Here is an 18,102-nt window from a genome sequence, read left to right as displayed (position 1 = left end):
CAACATTTGTTGTGTCATTGTGTATGAACGTTTTAATTTAAATGATGATAAACAATGATTGCATATTTTGTGTAAACGATTTCGCTCAACGTCTCAAATGTGGCATGCAGGCTTCACGTGGAATAAAACCATCCCTCCACTTTAACATATACCAGCTGTCAAAAACATGTGTGTTTACTTTGAAGTGTTGGAATGTTTGATCAATTAATTTGTTTAACTTCTACTGACATCAATCCGCAAAATGTATTCATTCAAACATTCCAACTTTGCACATGACCCAGTCAGAATGTAAATGTTTGGTATGTATCAAAGTGTATAGATGGCCTTACCTCATGTAAGAGCCCATGCAGATATAAAATAAAAATAGTAAGCCAAACTTGGCGTTTGCAAGAAGAACGGTGCCTTGAAACTGACAGCAGCAACAACAATTTAATTATCCACAATCACAGTGTCACTCAGCTTTTCCCCCCATCCAAACCACCAGCCATCCTCTCACTAAAAACCAAAACAAACTCCCCAAAACACACACACACACACACATTAAAACACAGAGAATCATGAGATTTGTTTGTTTGTTTATTCATCCTGTAGAATGTTTCTTTAGCCACTGAGCCAACTATGATACTCGTCATAAAAAGTAGGCAGATCCGTTTGAGGGCAAATCTTTATGATGAGGCCGTTTATTAAAAAAACCAAATACAGGTTGACCCAAAAACAATGCAACCCACAACAAGTTAATAACCTACATTTGTGGACATACACTTCAGCCTATGCATGACCCTTTTACAAAGTGACAATTTTGAAGATCAAATAGGCTGACTTTTGTGCAATTTTAAATTAAGTTCCCAATTTTGGGGATCGACTCAACGGTACGGGTTTTAAAATTGAGCGGTAGCCAAACTTGCCCGATCTAAGCGCTCAAGATTGTAACATTCGGGGCAATTCGAATCACAAAAGTATACCTTAATCAACATTCAGACCTGGGAATCCCTGTTTTGGACTTGGAGTATTCTCAAACAAACTTGGTGTATTTTTTTTTTAAATGAGCGTACTCCACATTTAAACATGCTTCACACGCGTCTGTCTATGAGTATATAACTGCTTTCTTCAGGTCACCGATGATCTAGGGGGTGTATACTCAGACATTCAGATAATATAAAAGCTAAAAGTCTGGAGGGTTTAAATTAAGTAAGTATTGATACCGTTCATGGTCAAACTTCGTTTTAGTGAATCGACCGCCGAATTTGGAATTTATTTTTTGAAATAGAGCACAAAAGTCAGAACATCTTCTGCACGTCAATAGAAAAAACAATCAAATCTGCATCCAAATCAGTCAGTTTTGTTCACATATCTGGTCTAACACTGACATTAAGGCATGTTGATTTGTGTAGGTGTCATTCCTCTGAGAAGCTGTAAAAGGCAGTTTTAGTGGGTAATGAGACAAAAACCGGTACGTTTTCGTAACTCCTCAACGTATTGCCTTCAACGTTGCGGTGATTTGTGCTAACAGTAGTAACACATGTGGGAAAGTTCATACGGATTTTAAAGTCATTTGAGACATTAGTCTGCTGTTAATTGACATGCCAGAAAGAGTTCTTAAATTGATGGTAGGTCTTCGCTGACTCATTGAAAAACAATTAATTTGTTGTTATCTTCAAGAACAATAACAGATGCGTCACACAATTAAATTTCATGTACATATTTTATCAGACATTGGCGGTATGAGGATTTCAACGCGAACATTAATATTTTGCCTCATTCAGAGCGCTGAGCGCAAATGTAGGCCTACGCCTAGAAAAGCTCACGGCTGACACGCTTAACTGATCATGGCTCTTGAAAGAGCATTTTCCAAGAATGTGTGTGTGCGTACAAGTGCGCTGTGAACAGTCATAGTTGAAAATGTATGAAATTAAAGGTAAATTGAAGCTTTCATTTTTCTTCATGCATGCTAATTTTTTTTACAAATTCAGTTCATTGGACAGGGTACATTTTTATTTTTAAAATTCGTTCTGGCATGTCGCGCAACAGCAGAACTAATATCTCACATGACTTGAGATTCCGTGTGTACTTAACGACATGTGTTAGCCCAAATCACTGACAAGTTTTAAGACAATGCGTTGAGGAGTTACTGAAATGTACCATTTTTTGGTCTCATTTTTGTACTTAACGACGTGTGTTAGCACAAATCACTGACAGTTTTAAGACAATGCGTTGAGGAGTTCTGAAATGTACAATTTTTGGTCTCATTACCCGCTAAAACGACTTCAAAAACTGAGAGGATTGACAACTACACGCTCAGCATGCCATAGCGTTCATGTTAGACAAGATATATGTGAACAAAACGGACTGTTTTGGATAAAGATTTGATTGTTCTGTCTAATGACATGCAAAACATGTTTTGGTTTAGTTGTTCTGATTTGTGTTGTTGATTTTAACACGGGAAGCTTGATTTTGTGAATTTGATTTGTGGGAGGGGGGGGGGGTGTGTGTCTGTGTTGCAGGTTTCACTGCATAGACACTACGTCATGAAAACCCAATTTTGTTTCTGAATAAAGTAGGGAAATTAATGGCCTTTTCAGTCATATACTAAGATCTGCCCTCAAACGCAAAGTCTGCCTACTTTTTATGACGGGTAGTGTAGAAACCTCTGCAAGCATTCTCAGCCGAACCAGATGGAAAAGCACAGAATTGTGATGGTACTCTGAATTTGATCATCGTCCCCAGCGAACCCAGGAACCAAGGTGCAAACAGCCTTCCCTTAATGTAGCGGTCCTTCCTGAAAAATAAAGAAAACATATAACTGAGCACCTTCAGTATTCACGGGGTTGGGTTTTGGTTAGCGAGGGGAGGGTGTGTGTTGGGGGGAGAAGGTGTTGAGCAGTGTGTGTGTGTGTGTGTGTGGGGGGGGGGTGAGGAAGCACTTGCTCTTCACATGACCATTGGGATCGGGGATGGTGTGTGTGATATTGTAATCTAAACTATTAAAAAAATCTGTGCGTGTATGAACTTTGTGCTCGGCAGAAATGTTTCTCGATTTTAGTCAAAAACAAGTGTGCCCTCAACCCACACACTTTCGCTCTTCAGCATCAACACTATACAGTTTGAGTTTCATTGGGAAATGTGTCTCGATTTCAGTCCAAAACAGAACTTTCAGGATCCAAAGCACTCGCCTGTCAGCCTTTTTATTAAAATACATTCAACCCACCACATTTTCCAGTGATGAAGATTCTGGGGATGTGTGTTGATCCCATTGATTTTGGCCATTTCAGATCTGGCCAGTTGTACATGGGATAGGAACATAACTTCACCCAGACACATAAAATATTGACACCCTGACAGTCAGTGACTGCTTCATGTGCATAGTTGAATTTTGTTTATGAACGAATTTCTCAAAAGTCACTCGCAGAAGTAAAGAAGTAACATTTTTGTTAATCTGAGAGTGGTTTCCACAACAAAATCTAACTCTGAGCAGGAAGAAGCCAGGGTGTTGAATTTAGAAGTATCCGAGTGAACAGATTCATTCTTATTCCATGTAAAAGCCTGGCAAGATCTAGGATGGTGAGCCAAGGGAAGAATAACTGTATGTGCCTTTAAAATAATTCCAGTAAATTAGTAATGATTTCATTTTATCTTGCAATTTTGTTTTACTTTCCTGTGCTGCATTAGTTCATTCACACTGTGTAATTTACTTCAAGAATAGTGGCAAAAGATTTGAGAAGAGAAAGAGAACTAAAACCAAGCTTTATGTACCATTTTGTATAAATAGTACAAATTGTACTATGCAAGGATACATACAGATGTAAGAATTTATTTTATACAAAGCCGTAATGTTTTTGTGTCAATAAACTTGCATCTCCTGCCACTACTCTCAGATTCAGATGTAACAAGTGTTGACATAGCTGAATGTATCTATCTAGATTGTAAGTGCATCTAATGTGAAACGCAGATCTCTTTACAACACAACGTACAAAAGTCTGCCAAAAACATCTACACAGCTTCAAACTACTATCACCAGTGCCAATTTACATATATATAAATCAATTTTACAATAACAATTTAATAGGCACAAGCAGGTACTTGGTAGTGGTACAGAAATGTGTGACTTACTCTTCATGGTAGTCTGTAAAGCAGCATGTCCACTCAGTCCTCTCCAGAATCCATCTGAATGCAAGAGCTGTATGAACACTTCATCACACATGGTTTCTTAGGAGGCCTGAAAAAACACACCATAAAATAATTAATTAACAATAAATAATAACTGTATTATAATTAAACCACTCGCTCATTGATTCTTTTATTCCCTCTTTCACAATCATAGTTTATACAGCAGCATTTACCTCTGACTCTGTTCATGCAGAGTAAATATCAAGTATTTAAACAGAAAAATAAGTCATTGTTGAATAACCCTTCTAAAAATACACAATAGACACACTTTCAGTGGCAGTGATTCAAGTGAAGTCAGTTTCTTTCTTCATTTGTATACACACAACAATTGTTTTGGGCCAGTTAGTGTTACTCTTGGCTTTACACACTTACTATATCAAATTATACATGCATTCAGCTTAGAAAACATACTTCTAATGTTGGGAGTGCAGTGTGAGGCAGGACATTTACAGCAAATAAGGATACACAACAGTTCATTCAGAGATAGATTTGCCATTCACTGCATTATATTGTTAGTTGAATGAGATAGATCTACAGCGATGCTTCAATGCATTAGATTAGCTTTGTTTTAGTGTCTACTGTTCATTGCTCCACCGTGGGAAATTCAGTCAACAGTGCACAGTTCCGAAGAAACCGATGCTGCTGTGCATAATCATTGATGCATTGACGATCGTTCATTGTCAATGTCACTGTCATCTTTCATCGTCACCACTACACAATGGCTCGTAGGCCTATTTTCCTATGACACTGAACACGGTTTCGGAGACACTCAGACAGTACTGCCTGGCCCATAGATCTAGATCTACCCTTGCTCTCACTTTCTAACAAATGTATTATTGCAATATAATCTGACACACACTCACACACCGAGGCGCACAAACGAACACACACACCGTGGGACACACAAACTACACGCACACAACGGATGAATCTTGCTCTTACCTGTTGGATGATCCAAACCGATTAAAATCAGCGACAGGAAGATGTACAAGCCAAATTTGTACAGTCGCTGATGTAAAAAGTGGAAATTTAGTCAATGTTCATAGCAAATCTCCCGACTCAAGGTAGATCGTGTCCCAAATCAGCTGTGCCGGTCACTTCACGACTTGTATTTGAACCCCCTCCAAAGCGCAATCAATGTTTCAACTTCTTTGTCGACATCATTCTTTGGTTCATACGTCGGACTGCCGAATATTTGATTTTTTTTGTACAGCAAAATCAAAGACTGTCATGGCGGCCGCCATTTGTATTTTTGCAATAGTTCGAAACTAAGGAATTTGGTCCTCCTCGGAGGAGGACCAAATTCAGGCAAGTTAGTCACCAACTTAGGTCGGAACATTTGAAAATATCGTGCCATGCATTGCGCACTAGAGCGATAGTTTCGAACTTTGGATTTAGTTCCCAACTAGCTTGATAGTCTCCATTCATGCATTCCACTACTGGTCAGCCATGGTGTCAACCTGCTGCTCACTCAAGGTGTGTGTGTGTGTGTGCATGTGTGTGTGCATGTGTCACAGTGTGTGTGTGTGTGTGTGCATGTGTCACTGTGTGCATGTGTATGTGTGCATGTGTCACAGTGTGTGTGTGTGTGCGTGTGTGTGCATGTGTATGTGTCACAGTGTGTGTGTGTGTGTGCGTGCATGTGTATGTGTGCATGTGTCAAAGTGTGTGTGTGTGTGTGTGTGCGTGTGTGTGCATGTGTATGTGTGCATGTGTCACAGTGTGTGTGTGTGTGTGCGTGTGTGTGCATGTGTATGTGTGCATGTGTCACAGTGTGTGTGTGTGTGTGTGTGTGTGCGTGTGTGTGCATGTGCCTCTGATCGAGTATGTGTGTCTGTGTCTGTGTTGCATGTGTGAATAAGTGTGTGCATGCATGTGCATGTGAGTTTGAGTGCTTGTTTTCAATGTATGTGTCTGTATGTATGCATGTATCTGTATGGTTAAGTGTGAGAGATTGAAAGTTTTACAAGCTTAATACTTTTTAAACACTATACACTTGCATTCCGGCGCTTTTGACACATTCAAACTTCTTAAATTCCCATGATATGTCGATCTCGGGACGTGTTTAAAGATTTCGTCATAAGCGTGAGTAAATTACAGACATTATGCATGCTTGGGAATCCAAAAAGTGCTCGTTATAAGCATAAATTCGTTATAAAGAATTCGTTTTAAGCATTTTTTTTAAGCATGAAGAAAGAGGCATTCAGTTGGGAACTTAAAACTAATACGTCATAAGTCAAAATTCGTAACAAGCGTGTTCGTTTTAAGTGGGTTCGACTGTAGATAGAGACAGACGAGTAAGTGTCTGTTTTGGAGACATGATCCAAGTCTTTCGGATGAGACGAAAAACCGAGGTCCCTTCGTGTACACTACATTGGGGTGTGCACGTTAAAGATCCCACGATTGACAAAAGGGTCTTTCCTGGCAAAATTGTATAGGCATAGATAAAAATGTCCACCAAATTACCCGTGTGACTTGGAATAATAGGCCGTGAAAAGTAGGATATGCGCCGAAATGGCTGCGATCTGCTGGCCGATGTGAATGCGTGATGTATTGTGTAAAAAAATTCCATCTCACACGGCATAAATAAATCCCTGCGCCTTGAATATGTGCGCGATATAAATTGCATAAAAAAAAAATTAAAAAAATAAATCCCTGCGCTTAGAACTGTACCCACGGAATACGCGTAATATAAGCCTCATATTGATTGATTGATTGATTATTTACAAAAATTAGTTTGGAAAATTTCTGGCTATCTAAAGTCAAAACTTTGGTGATCTCAATCCCTTTCTTTGTTTTACGTAAAGCAGCACTTAAATCCTCTTCTTTGCCTCGACCAGGCTACAAAAAAAGATCATGTGTGAAAGTAACTGGTGCACTTATCATTGTTGCAGTGTGAGCCCCCTCTCTCTGCTGGCGCTAAAAGCTTGCTGTGCACACCTGTCTCTGAAGCGTGGCTGTGTTGACCTGGACAGTCGCCATGTTATGGACAGTGTGCAGTGTACTCTGCAGAACGCAGGTTACGGCAGGTGAGTTTTTATGTATGGTTTGAATCCTTAAAGTGGCACTGGCAGTAGGGCTCAGAGCCGTTTTGACAGAACTATACCTTTTTTGTTGCAGATGAGCGTATAAACATTCCAAACATCACTTAATAAGTGATTGCAAAAACCTTACTAAAATTTTGATTTTGTCAGTTTCATTTTCCTGCAGAAAGTTGACACGCATCTTCCCAGCAGCTTTGTATTAGTTGTATGTAGATTTACATATAATATGTGTATGCGCATATTTGTGACGTATATGTGTGCATCAGCTTTGTTTATATGCCTGCAAGTTGTCACTCATCAAAGCCAATGCAGCCATCACCACCCAGAGACGGCTTCAAGCGCTTCCACTTCCCTTCACCCCAAACAATTTTCAATCAATCAATCAATCAATGAGGCTTATATCGCGCATATTCCGTGGGTACAGTTCTAGGCGCTCTGCAGTGATGCCGTGTGAGATGAAATTTTATACGGCCAGTAGATTGCAGCCATGTCGGCGGGGATATAGCTCAGTTGGTAGCGCGCTGGATTTGTATTCAGTTGGCCGCTGTCCACCTATACCCGTGTGACTTGGAATGATAGGCCGTGAAAGGTATATATGCGCCGAAATGGCTGCAATTACTGGCCGTATAAAATTTCATCTCACACGGCATCACTGCAGAGCGCCTAGAACTGTACCCACGGAATATGCGCGATATAAGCCTCATTGATTGATTGATTGATTGATATTTACCTTTCACGGCCTTATTCCAAGTCACACGGGTATGTAGACAATTATTAATTGTGCCTAAGCAATTTTGCCAGGAAAGACCCTTTTGTCAATCGTGGGATCTTTAACGTGCACACCCAATGTAGTATACACGGGGGGTGGTTCGGACACCGAAGAGAGTCTGCACACAAAGTTGACTCTGTGAAATAAATTTCCGCCGAACCTGGGATCGAACTCGCGCTGACAGCGGCCAACTGAATACACATCCAGCGCGCTACCAACTGAGCTATATCCCCGCCCCAATTTTCAGAAATGTTATTCCTCAGCTTTTGTCTGTAGTCTGACTCACGCATGTCTCCATGAGGACATTTGATTTTATTGTCGAAGTTATTTTCCTCGAAAGCGGCATAGGGCGGCCTGAATGGTGGGGTAAAAACTGTCATACAGGTAAAAACCCACTCATGCAAAAACATGAGTGAACGTGGGAGTTTCAGCCCATGAACAAAGAAGAAGAAGATATTGTCTTATTTATCTTTTTATTTTAAACAGTGTCACTGTAACAGTACTGTTCTTTGTGCATTCAGTGGTTGTGGCAAACTGCAAGATGACAAGAGTGAGCCAGAAACAGAACCGGAATCAAAAGCAGAACAGTGTGGAGGAACAGAAGGCAAGACCCTAGGCTTTAAGAACGGGCAGCTGATGGACATGCAACATATCTTTCGCAAGCACGTCAAACCCAAAAAACAACATGAGATTCGACAGCTAGGAAAGGTGGGGATATCAATACTTCGTAAATGTTTAATCTTTTGTATTGAAACTTAGTATGTACTGATCGTGAATGAATACATTCCAGGCAATCCATGAAATCAGGCAATGCATTTTCTAAAGCTTTTGTAAAAATGCATGCAGGATTTCCTGAAACGGTTAGGAATTACGTAAAATGACTTTTCAGAATGTAAAAGAACTTGGTTCATTTTGAAGTTAACTTTTTTCAATTTTAAAGTGTGCACCAATTCCTAAGAATTAAATTGTGCTTTTATCTCTCTCTCTTTTTTCTCCTCTGTCTCTCTCATTTGTGTTTATATAATGTTTGAGAATGACCAATTTGTTCAGTGCAGCGATCTCATTGTTTTTGATTGCAGGTCATCAACTTGGTGAGCAAGCAGGCCAGAACTGACCATGTGGTGGACGTGGGGGCGGGGCTGGGTCACCTCTCTCGTCTCTTGACTTTTGCACATGGCTTGAAGGTCACGACGGTAGAGGCAACTGGTGGTCACGCTCCCAAAGCAAATGAGTTTGACAGGTGCGTCTGCTTTTTCTTTTTTGTTGCTTTTGATGATGGTGGTGTTGTTTGGTAATTCTGAGGACAATATTCCTCTTGTTCCTGCATTTTGAGTTTGCTTGCTTATGAAGATAGGAGTTTAAGATATGGTGAAGGGAGTTCTCTCTGGCAAAACATAGGTTTTGATTAAGGCATACATTTCAGGTCTTATTTTATTTATTCATTTTAATGAGTTTTCTTTCCAAGCAGTAGAAGAAATGTGGCATATTTTTTGCGCCTTACCCAAGACACTCAGGGATATTACAGTTTACTTGAATACATACTCCCTATGTGTTTTAAGTAACTAAGTCAGTGGTGGTGGAATATGAAGGAACAACTCTCATCAGTGTTAAACATCTGGAGTTTCACTTGTCTTTCTTTTGCTTTGTCAGAAGAAAGAAGGTTCCAGACTAGTTCTATAGCACTGTCTCAAAACTAACGCGATAGTCGGACAGAGTTGTGCCCCTGGAACGGCAGGTAGTTCCGGTTTGTGTTTGCAAAATGGAAGCGCATGACACTCAGCCCTTCAACTTCTTTACCCGCGTAGTTTGAACAGCAGACACAGTAACGTTTCCCTCCACCACTAATCTTCTTCTCTCGTTCAGCCATTTTGGACGTAAACAAAACAACCGGAACTACCCGCTGACAGCGCCGCGGGCAATGTCAGGAACGGACAACTCTTATCACTTTCGTTTTGAGAGAATGCTATAGAATAATGGCTTTTTTGCTGCATTGGGCTTTTCTGGAGTATTATACTGTTGTTTCAACATCACTGAGGAAAAGACTTAAAAGAATCTGTGAGCGGCGTAAATCCCTGTCAACGCGTACCCTATGCTCAGTTAACAGGGGAAAGAATGATGTGCTTATCGCTTGAAAAAAAATGTGAAGATTGTTTTCCGTTGTTTTCAGAGAGTTGAAGAAGGACATTCAAAAGAAATTGAAGGTTAGTGAGTTTGTAAAAGTCCTGGTGTGTTTGTGATTGGGGGCATATTATGTGTATGAACATGAACATGCATGAATTTATTCTTCTATGTATGTAAGTGTGTGTTTGTGAGTGCATGCACGTGTGTGTGTGTGTGTGTGTGTGTGTGTGTGTGTGTGTGTGTGTGTGTGTGTGTGCTGAATAAGTATGTGTTATTACCTGAAACTTACATGTCGTATGCATTTAGAGCGCTTACTTCCCTTTGTTTATCAGACTTTTATATTCCCTTTGTTTATCAGACTTTTATAATACTGTATAGTATAGTAATATAAAAGTCTGATAAACAAAGGGAAGTAAGCGCTCTAAATGCATACGACATGTAAGTTTCAGGTAATAACACATACTTATTCAGCACATACACATGCAAACAAAAGTGCATGCACACACACACACACATTAACCTATAATATGAGACCCATCATACTCAACCCCTGCATGCAACCTTTGTTACAGAGGAATGACGCTTCCAGTCAACAGGAGAGCAGCACTGCATTCAAAACACCCACCGAACTCCCTTCACATGTTATCTGCACCGTCCAGCCAGATATCACAACGCAAGATTTTCTTAATCTGGTCTTGAGGAGAGATTCTGCAGCAGAAGGATCACAAGAGGAACACACGTCTTATACAAATAGTCCTCCAACACTGTCCAATCCACCAGAAACTACGAGCAGAAACATGGCCTGCGGACACACCAGTTCAGGAGAAGATCTTGGGCACCCTGCGGAGTCTTCGCTGTACTGCAAGCTTCATCAGAAGTTCCGGAGTCCCTGTCTGAGCGATCGAGAAGAAGAAGATACAAATAGTATATCACATTCAGGGAGTAAGAAAGAAGCCCCTTCAATGAAGGTTGATGGAGCGCTGATATCAAATGAAATAAGCAGCACTAAGAAAATCAACAGTCATTGGGAATTTGAACAAAAAGCAAATGGTATTGTGGCACAGAGAGAAGAGAAAAGTGCAAATACACATCTCGATGTAAGTGAATCTCCTGCTATTTTACAAAAAGAAGACGGTGTTGTAATGTGTGACAGTGAGAAAGTTAGTTTATGCTCCGGTGAGAGTTCTGCTAAGGTATCAAAATATGACACAGAAAATCAAAACGGTGTGATAAACAACAGAGATCAAAACTATTTTTCTGACAATGATCAACCATTTACAACTTCAAAATCAAAGTATGGATTGATTTCAGAGAGTCAAACAACAGCAGAAACTAAAAGAGTACAAAACTTAGAGATGTATCAAAATTTGAGCGACTGTGATGAAAGTGAATCTCAAAACGAAACAAACATGCAACAAAATCAAAGTAAGACTTGCTGTAATATGACAAAAGATGGAAGAAGATCAACAGACACTCGTGCCTCTAGTGTTCATGAGAGAAACACTGAAATGGCAGTAGACGCAGAGGCAGAAGACAAGACACACAAACTGGTGTTGGCGGGTCTTCATGCTTGTGGTGATTTGACAGCGACTTTGCTGCGTGTCTTAGTCAACTGCCCAGCTGTGTCGGCGCTGGTCACCGTCGCCTGTTGCTACATGAAGTTGTCTGCTTACAGGTTTGTACTCCCCGTGTAAAAACCACCAATAACTGAATAAGTCTGAGAGAATCTTGTCTTAACCTTCACCAAGGGTTGTGGGCGACCCAGAGCCCCACAAAATCATCTTTATCTCTGAAACTATTTGGAGTTTTTGATTGAGACTTCATGTAATCTCCAATCACCATACGTCCTTCCCATTGCCCAACTTTTGAAAGATTATCTTTGTAAACAAACAAATAAACGATGACGTAATTTGAACTGCACAGCAGGATGATGTGGGTTGTGGACGACCCATATGGAATTACGTAAGGAATGTTACGCTGTTTATTCTGATTTGGATGGCATAGGTCGTGTACGACCCATACTCCGCAAAGAAGCGGCAAAACGTTTATTCCTATTCGGATGGCGTGGGTCGTGTACGACCCATACTTTTTACGTTGAATCCTTCTTTGGAAAGTATGGGTCGTGCACAACCCACATCATCCGGATTGTGTAGTCCAACGCGTGATCCGGTGAAGATTAAAAGGGAGGGAGTCGGGTTAGAATAAAAGTAAATTTACAAAAAATATGAAAAAAACAGGGTCTTATAGAGGGAGAAGACTTAAATTGGGGGGTCGTAAGAAAAGGGTTCAACTGAGATTGCGTTGAGGTTTTGCTACTATGCCTATAATTTTTATTGTAAGAGTGTGTTGCTTGATGTGTATTTGGGAAATAAATTATGAAGAGACAGGTGAGGTGTTTGAATTTCTGGGGTAAATGTCAGAGTGCTCTAGAGTACAGATTAATATTAATTAAATATTTGTCTCAAAGAAAAAACAAAATAAACTTTGACTTGCATCCTTTTTAATTTATTTTGCACGTTTCTCTGTTGTTTTATTGTTGTAAAATTTGGAAAAGGAATTCTTTTTGACCCTCAAAGTCGAGAAGTTTTGTGCTTTTTGATTATGAATGTTCAGAATGTACTCTTTTTTGATAATTCATGCTCTTTGATTTCAGTGTAAAATAACTCACTCACTTTGTTTTTTTCTGTTATTTTTCAGCAGTGCCTGTGACGATCAATCCTGTGAGAGGGGCTATCCCATGAGCCAGTTTGTGAGGAGCTTACCTGCACATCCCCTGACTTACGAGGCCAGAGAACTGTCCTGTCACTTTGCTGATGCGTACGCTCAGAGGCTGATGGGTGATTTGCTTTTGTTGTAATGATTATGGTACAGTCAAACCTGCCCTGGTGACCACCTCTCAATAACGACCACCTGCCCATAATGACCTTCCCAGAGGGTCCCAGACAAAAAAAAATTCTTTATTATATACAGTGGAACCCCCCTTTGAATATGAAATAGCCAGTATTAATGTGCTAGAGTGTGCCTAGAATCTATGCAGATATTGAACTGTTTCTTTCAGCTCTTTTGCATGCCCCTTTTATGTTAATTATTGGTATTAATGACTATCAGAGGCTGTAATGAGTAGATGTGTGCAGATGTTCCTCCTATCCAGCATCAGTCAATTTCATTAATGTTATTAAAGCTGATGTATGTTACAAAACTATGTGCCAAACTGAAAATCAGTCTGGATGGTCTGCTTCATTTAATCATAATTTATCTGTCTGCAGACAGCCCTCCATGTCTAAACACTTGCAGTTACTGAGCGGCAGAGCAATACGTTCTGATTCAGCTGTTCGATGATCACTTTATCATATATTGTATCTGTCTGCAGACAGCCCTGCATGTCTTAATACTTGCAGTTACTGAGCGGCAGTGCAGTACGTTCTGTTTCAGATGTTGGATGATCACTTTATCATATATTGTATCTGTCTGCAGAGAGCCCTGCATTCTAAACACTTGCAATTAACGAGCGGCAGTGCAGTACGTTCTGTTTCAGGTGTTGGGTGATCACTTTATCATATATTGTATCTGTCTGCAGAGAGCCCTGCATTCTAAATACTTGCAATTAATGAGCGGCAGTGCAGTACGTTCTGATTCAGGTGTTGGATGATCACTTTATCATATATTAATGTTTGTGTCTGCAGACAACCCTCCACACCTGAAGATTCACAGCTACAGAGCGGCAGTGCAGTACATGGTGACTCAGACACGAGATGACTTTCCACACGGAGTGATCAGGCTGGTAGTGAAGAGAGGAGCAGAGATGCCTTTTCTGCAGTATGTTGATCATTATTTTCATTTCACAGTGTTGGTCTCTTTGTTGTATCTTTTTTTCTGTAAGATCATTAATGTGTACAGTGGTACCTGTGATATTGTGTGGCCCCTCCGATGAGAGGACGGGACCTCCCTTAAAAGGACACCTTATGTTGTCCCTTCGTCTATTATCTCTACTGTATTTCTTTTTGTTAAATGTTTGTCACACATGTCCACCGTTTATCTGTACAAGATTCATATATCTAGCTTTGTTGTAACACTTGGAAGAAGTAGAGAAGTGACTTCTCTTTTCTTCTTTTTGTTACTCATACCAATAGCAGCCAACTACCAGAATGTGCTCGAGTTTACTTTACTCCTGTATCCAAATGTTCTAAGTTGAATATGTGACAGAGCATGCAAGTTGATTAGGCCTCTCTTTGTGTGCTATTGCCTCCCCTTGGTATGGGAGTTTGTGAAAAATATGTCTCAAAGTGCTATAAATTGCAGTTCATCGTGTATTCTTGATGACAGGTATGCCAAAGTGTGCCTGCAGCGTTTAGGCATCGACCCTTCGGAAGTGCCTGACAGCGTCATGACAGCAGCACAGTCAATGACAGCAGACTGGCGTCGTGTTGTGGCATTCTACACCTTGCGTCTAAGTCTGGCACCGCTTGTGGAAACTGCTCTACTTCTGGACAGGATGATGTTCCTGTATGAACATGGTCAGTCTTATGATTTAAGACTTTTGAGTTTAAGAAAGGAGATTTTGTGGTTTACAGGTGAACCTCACTAAATGTGAGAAAATGGGGTCTTGAAAACGAGGGGGTCTTGAAGTAGGGGTACATTTACAAAGGTTATGTACCAAACATCAGAGAAATTCGGGTCTTAAAACGGATGGAGTCTTGTTTGTTTGTTTGTTCGTTCATGGGCTGAAACTCCCACGGCTTTTACGTGTATGACCGTTTTTACCCCGCCATTTAGGCAGCCATACGCCGCTTTCGGAGAAAGCATGCTGGGTATTTTCGTGTTTCTTATAACCCACCGAACTCTGACATGGATTACAGGATCTTTTTCGTGCGCACTTCGTCTTGTGCTTGCGTATACACACGGGGGTGTTCGGACACCGAGGAGAGTCTGCACACAAAGTTGACTCTGAGAAATAAATCTGTCGCCGAACGTGGGGACGAACTCACGCTGACAGCGTCCAACTGGATACAAATCCAGCGCGCTACCGACTGAGCTACATCCCCGCCCTTGATGGAGTCATAAACTGGGGGTCTTAGGTTGAAGCAAACTTGTACTGTGATAGCAGCTACTAGGATTGTTAAGTGATATTGTTATGACTCTTGACAGAAGTAAAGAATAAGAATAAGAATACTTTATTATCTCATAGAGAAATTCAGCTTTTTTATGCCTATTTCATTTCTTTTCATGTTCATTCAATTACAGCAGACAAGGGAATGTTTCGCTACTTCCCTTCTCATACTGTCAGCTATGGTGATATATTTATTTCTGTTTATTTTCAGGCATCCCCAGTATTCTGTTGCCTGTCTTTGACAGTGCTCTGTCTCCCAGGAACTTTGCCCTCCTGGCCTGCAAACCGTCTACTTCCTAGCGGCTGATGAAGTGAAATCAACTGCCATCATTGTCTGTTTTCTATGTGGTTTAGAGATACAATGTTTCAGACACCATTTAAAAACAGCTTGTTCAGGTACAAAAAAGTAAGAGGAAATTGGAAACAAAGACAAGTGCATGGATAACTTACAGTCTGCAAAGCTTACTTCAAAACAGCGTCTAAAATGTGAATACTTGAATGTTCAGAAACTGATTTTAAGATATTTGTGGTGTGTCAGGTGACATCATATATAAACCCCAAACCAAACCTAGCTCTTAGGGCGATTAGAGACTGCTTTTGGGTGGCAAGTATTCCTTTGAAGACAAAGATTGTTGTACAAATAGATTTGTTTATAATGCCAAGTCGAATCCATTTCTGTTTTTAAGTACACGAGGTAAAATTTAATTTGCATTTCATTCGATATCCCTGTCTTACCAGTTGTAAGACAAGCCTCCTGTGAATACTCAAACCTTGGTCAGAAAACTGATCAGACTGACCAAAATTCAGTAGTACAGTGTATTTCAGTTATTTGGGTTTTCCTTTTTTCCCAGTACACTGTATGCGCATGTTTTTGTTTGTTATTTGTGTCTGTATGTTGTGGTTATAGTGAAGCTTTAGCTGCCATAAAGCTGATAGTTTTAAAAGAACTTTCATACATGTATTGCAGCTGGGTACAACAATATAACAAAGCTTTTTCCCTGTACTTCAGTAGAATAAACACAGCAGTGTTGAAATGTGTGTAAGTGTGTATATGAGTTCTTAAGTTGCTTTTTTACAATTTTTATTTTTGTTTAAACAAAATAAGAGATAATGTATTGCATAATGCACAGTAAAACTGAACTGAATACAATTGTAATATATTTTACATTTCTTTTTCTTTTGGTTTGCCACAAGCACCTAGTTATCGTTCTATGAATTTTCTACAATTAAATAGATACAGTGGACCCCCCTTTTAAGACCCCCCCAATTTAAGACTTCCTCCCTTTTAAGACCCTGTTTTCGTAGACTTTCTATTCATAACCTCTGTAAATGTACGCTCATTTTAAGACTCCCTCCTTTTTAAGACCTGATTTTGTGCCTGCGTTTCTGTGTCTGTGTGTGAGAGAGAGACAGGCATAGTATATGATGGAAAGAGGACTAAATGTAATAAAGAACAAAAAAAGAAAGAAAGAAAAGAAAGCACATTAATTAAAGTACATGTAGAAGAGAAAATGAACACAAAGAACATTGTGCAAAATATAAATAATGTATTTCGTCCCATGGTTTACATTTGGTACTCGGATGAGCATTGAAGAAACAAACCGAGCAAAAGAATACAATATTTCAATCATAACATAATACATTGTATGTCAAGAAAAAATCATACATTTGTTCATGTGCAAAAGGCAAATCTTTGTATGTGGGAATATATACTGGGGGGAAAAGGCACACAATATAATAATAATAATAATAATAATGGAAACTTATAGAGCGCTTACCTAGAAGCTCTAAGCGCTTTACAATGACATTGCTATACACATGTACAAAACCAAAATACAGCATTAATACACAACAAGTCGCGTAAGGCGAAAATACAATATTTAGTCAAGTAGCTGTCGAACTCACAGAATGAAACTGAACGCAACGCAACGCAGCAAGACCGTATACTCGTAGCATCGTCACTCCACCGCCCGTGGCAAAGGCAGTGCCCGTGGAATTGACAAGAAGAGCGGGGTATTCGTTGCGCTGAGAAGGATAGCACGCTTTTCTGTACCTCTCTTCGTTTTAACTTTCTGAGCGTGGTTTTAATCCAAACATATCATATCTATATATTTTTGGAATCAGGAACCGACAAGGAATAAGATGAAAGTGTTTTTAAATTGATTTCGAAAAAAAAATTTTGATAATAATTTTTATATATTTAATTTTCAGAGCTTGTTTTTAATCCGAATATAACATATTTATATGTTTTTGGAATCAGCAAATGATGGAGAATAAGATAAACGTAAATTTGGATCGTTTTTATAAATTTTTATTTTTTTTTTACAATTTTCAGATTTTTAATGACCAAAGTCATTAATTAATTTTTAAGCCACCAAGCTGAAATGCAATACCGAACCCCGGGCTTCGTCGAAGATTACCTGACCAAAATTTCAACCAATTTGGTTGAAAAATGAGGGCGTGACAGTGCCGCCTCAACTTTCACGAAAAGCCGGATATGACGTCATCAAAGACATTTATCAAAAAAATGAAAAAAACGTTCGGGGATTTCATACCCAGGAACTCTCATGTCAAATTTCATAAAGATCGGTCCAGTAGTTTAGTCTGAATCACTCTACACACACGCACACACGCACGCACATACACCACGACCCTCGTTTCGATTCCCCCTCGATGTTAAAATATTTAGTCAAAACTTGACTAAATATAAAAAGAACAGGAGTACAAAAGCAAATTCATCGTTTAAATCCATGGAGTCACAAACAAACACACGCGTGCGCACGCACATACGCGTGCGCATACACACACACATGCTATGACCACACACATTCACATATAGATATGGTTTACTGATACGTTCACGCAAAAAAAAAAAAACTTGCGCAAAATATCAAGGT

General features: G+C 39.7%; 1 protein-coding gene and 1 long non-coding RNA gene across 4 annotated transcripts; one reads left to right on the top strand and one right to left on the bottom strand.

Moving 5' to 3' along the window:
* Window positions 1–563: 563 nt before the first annotated feature.
* Window positions 564–5,246, bottom strand: LOC138975081 (uncharacterized). Its single transcript, XR_011458499.1, has 3 exons — window positions 5,107–5,246; window positions 4,108–4,213; window positions 564–2,776 (listed from the first exon to the last, which is right to left on the bottom strand). It is a non-coding gene; the product is annotated as an uncharacterized lncRNA (long non-coding RNA).
* LOC138975052 (uncharacterized) lies at window positions 5,102–16,568 on the top strand. Of its 3 annotated transcripts, none has more exons than XM_070347710.1 (10): window positions 5,102–5,640; window positions 7,059–7,193; window positions 8,499–8,685; window positions 9,057–9,217; window positions 10,145–10,178; window positions 10,671–11,773; window positions 12,799–12,935; window positions 13,782–13,914; window positions 14,422–14,612; window positions 15,417–16,568. In XM_070347710.1, the coding sequence occupies exons 1-10, from the start codon at window positions 5,591–5,593 to the stop codon at window positions 15,503–15,505; spliced, it is 2,220 nt and encodes a 739-aa protein (XP_070203811.1). In that variant the 5' UTR covers window positions 5,102–5,590; the 3' UTR covers window positions 15,506–16,568. The 3 variants fall into 3 exon arrangements, with proteins under 3 accessions (XP_070203811.1, XP_070203805.1, XP_070203820.1); XM_070347704.1 differs by having other exon boundaries at window positions 5,461–5,640; window positions 12,796–12,935; XM_070347719.1 differs by lacking the exon at window positions 14,422–14,612 and having other exon boundaries at window positions 5,589–5,640; window positions 12,796–12,935.
* Window positions 16,569–18,102: the final 1,534 nt, after the last annotated feature.

The sequence above is a fragment of the Littorina saxatilis genome, linkage group LG1, assembly GCF_037325665.1.
Source record: "Littorina saxatilis isolate snail1 linkage group LG1, US_GU_Lsax_2.0, whole genome shotgun sequence".
NCBI lineage: Eukaryota > Metazoa > Mollusca > Gastropoda > Littorinimorpha > Littorinidae > Littorina > Littorina saxatilis.
This window is presented reverse-complemented; position numbering and strand designations above follow the sequence as displayed.

Bases quoted from the DNA above. Each gene is read 5' to 3' on its own strand.
- LOC138975052 (XM_070347704.1), top strand. From the start codon at position 5,591: ATGCATTCCACTACTGGTCAGCCATGGTGTCAACCTGCTGCTCACTCA. The intron at 8,686-9,056 runs GTGGGGATATCA...TTTTGATTGCAG, and splicing joins AGATTCGACAGCTAGGAAAG to GTCATCAACTTGGTGAGCAA. The intron at 13,915-14,421 runs GTATGTTGATCA...TCTTGATGACAG, and splicing joins GCAGAGATGCCTTTTCTGCA to GTATGCCAAAGTGTGCCTGC.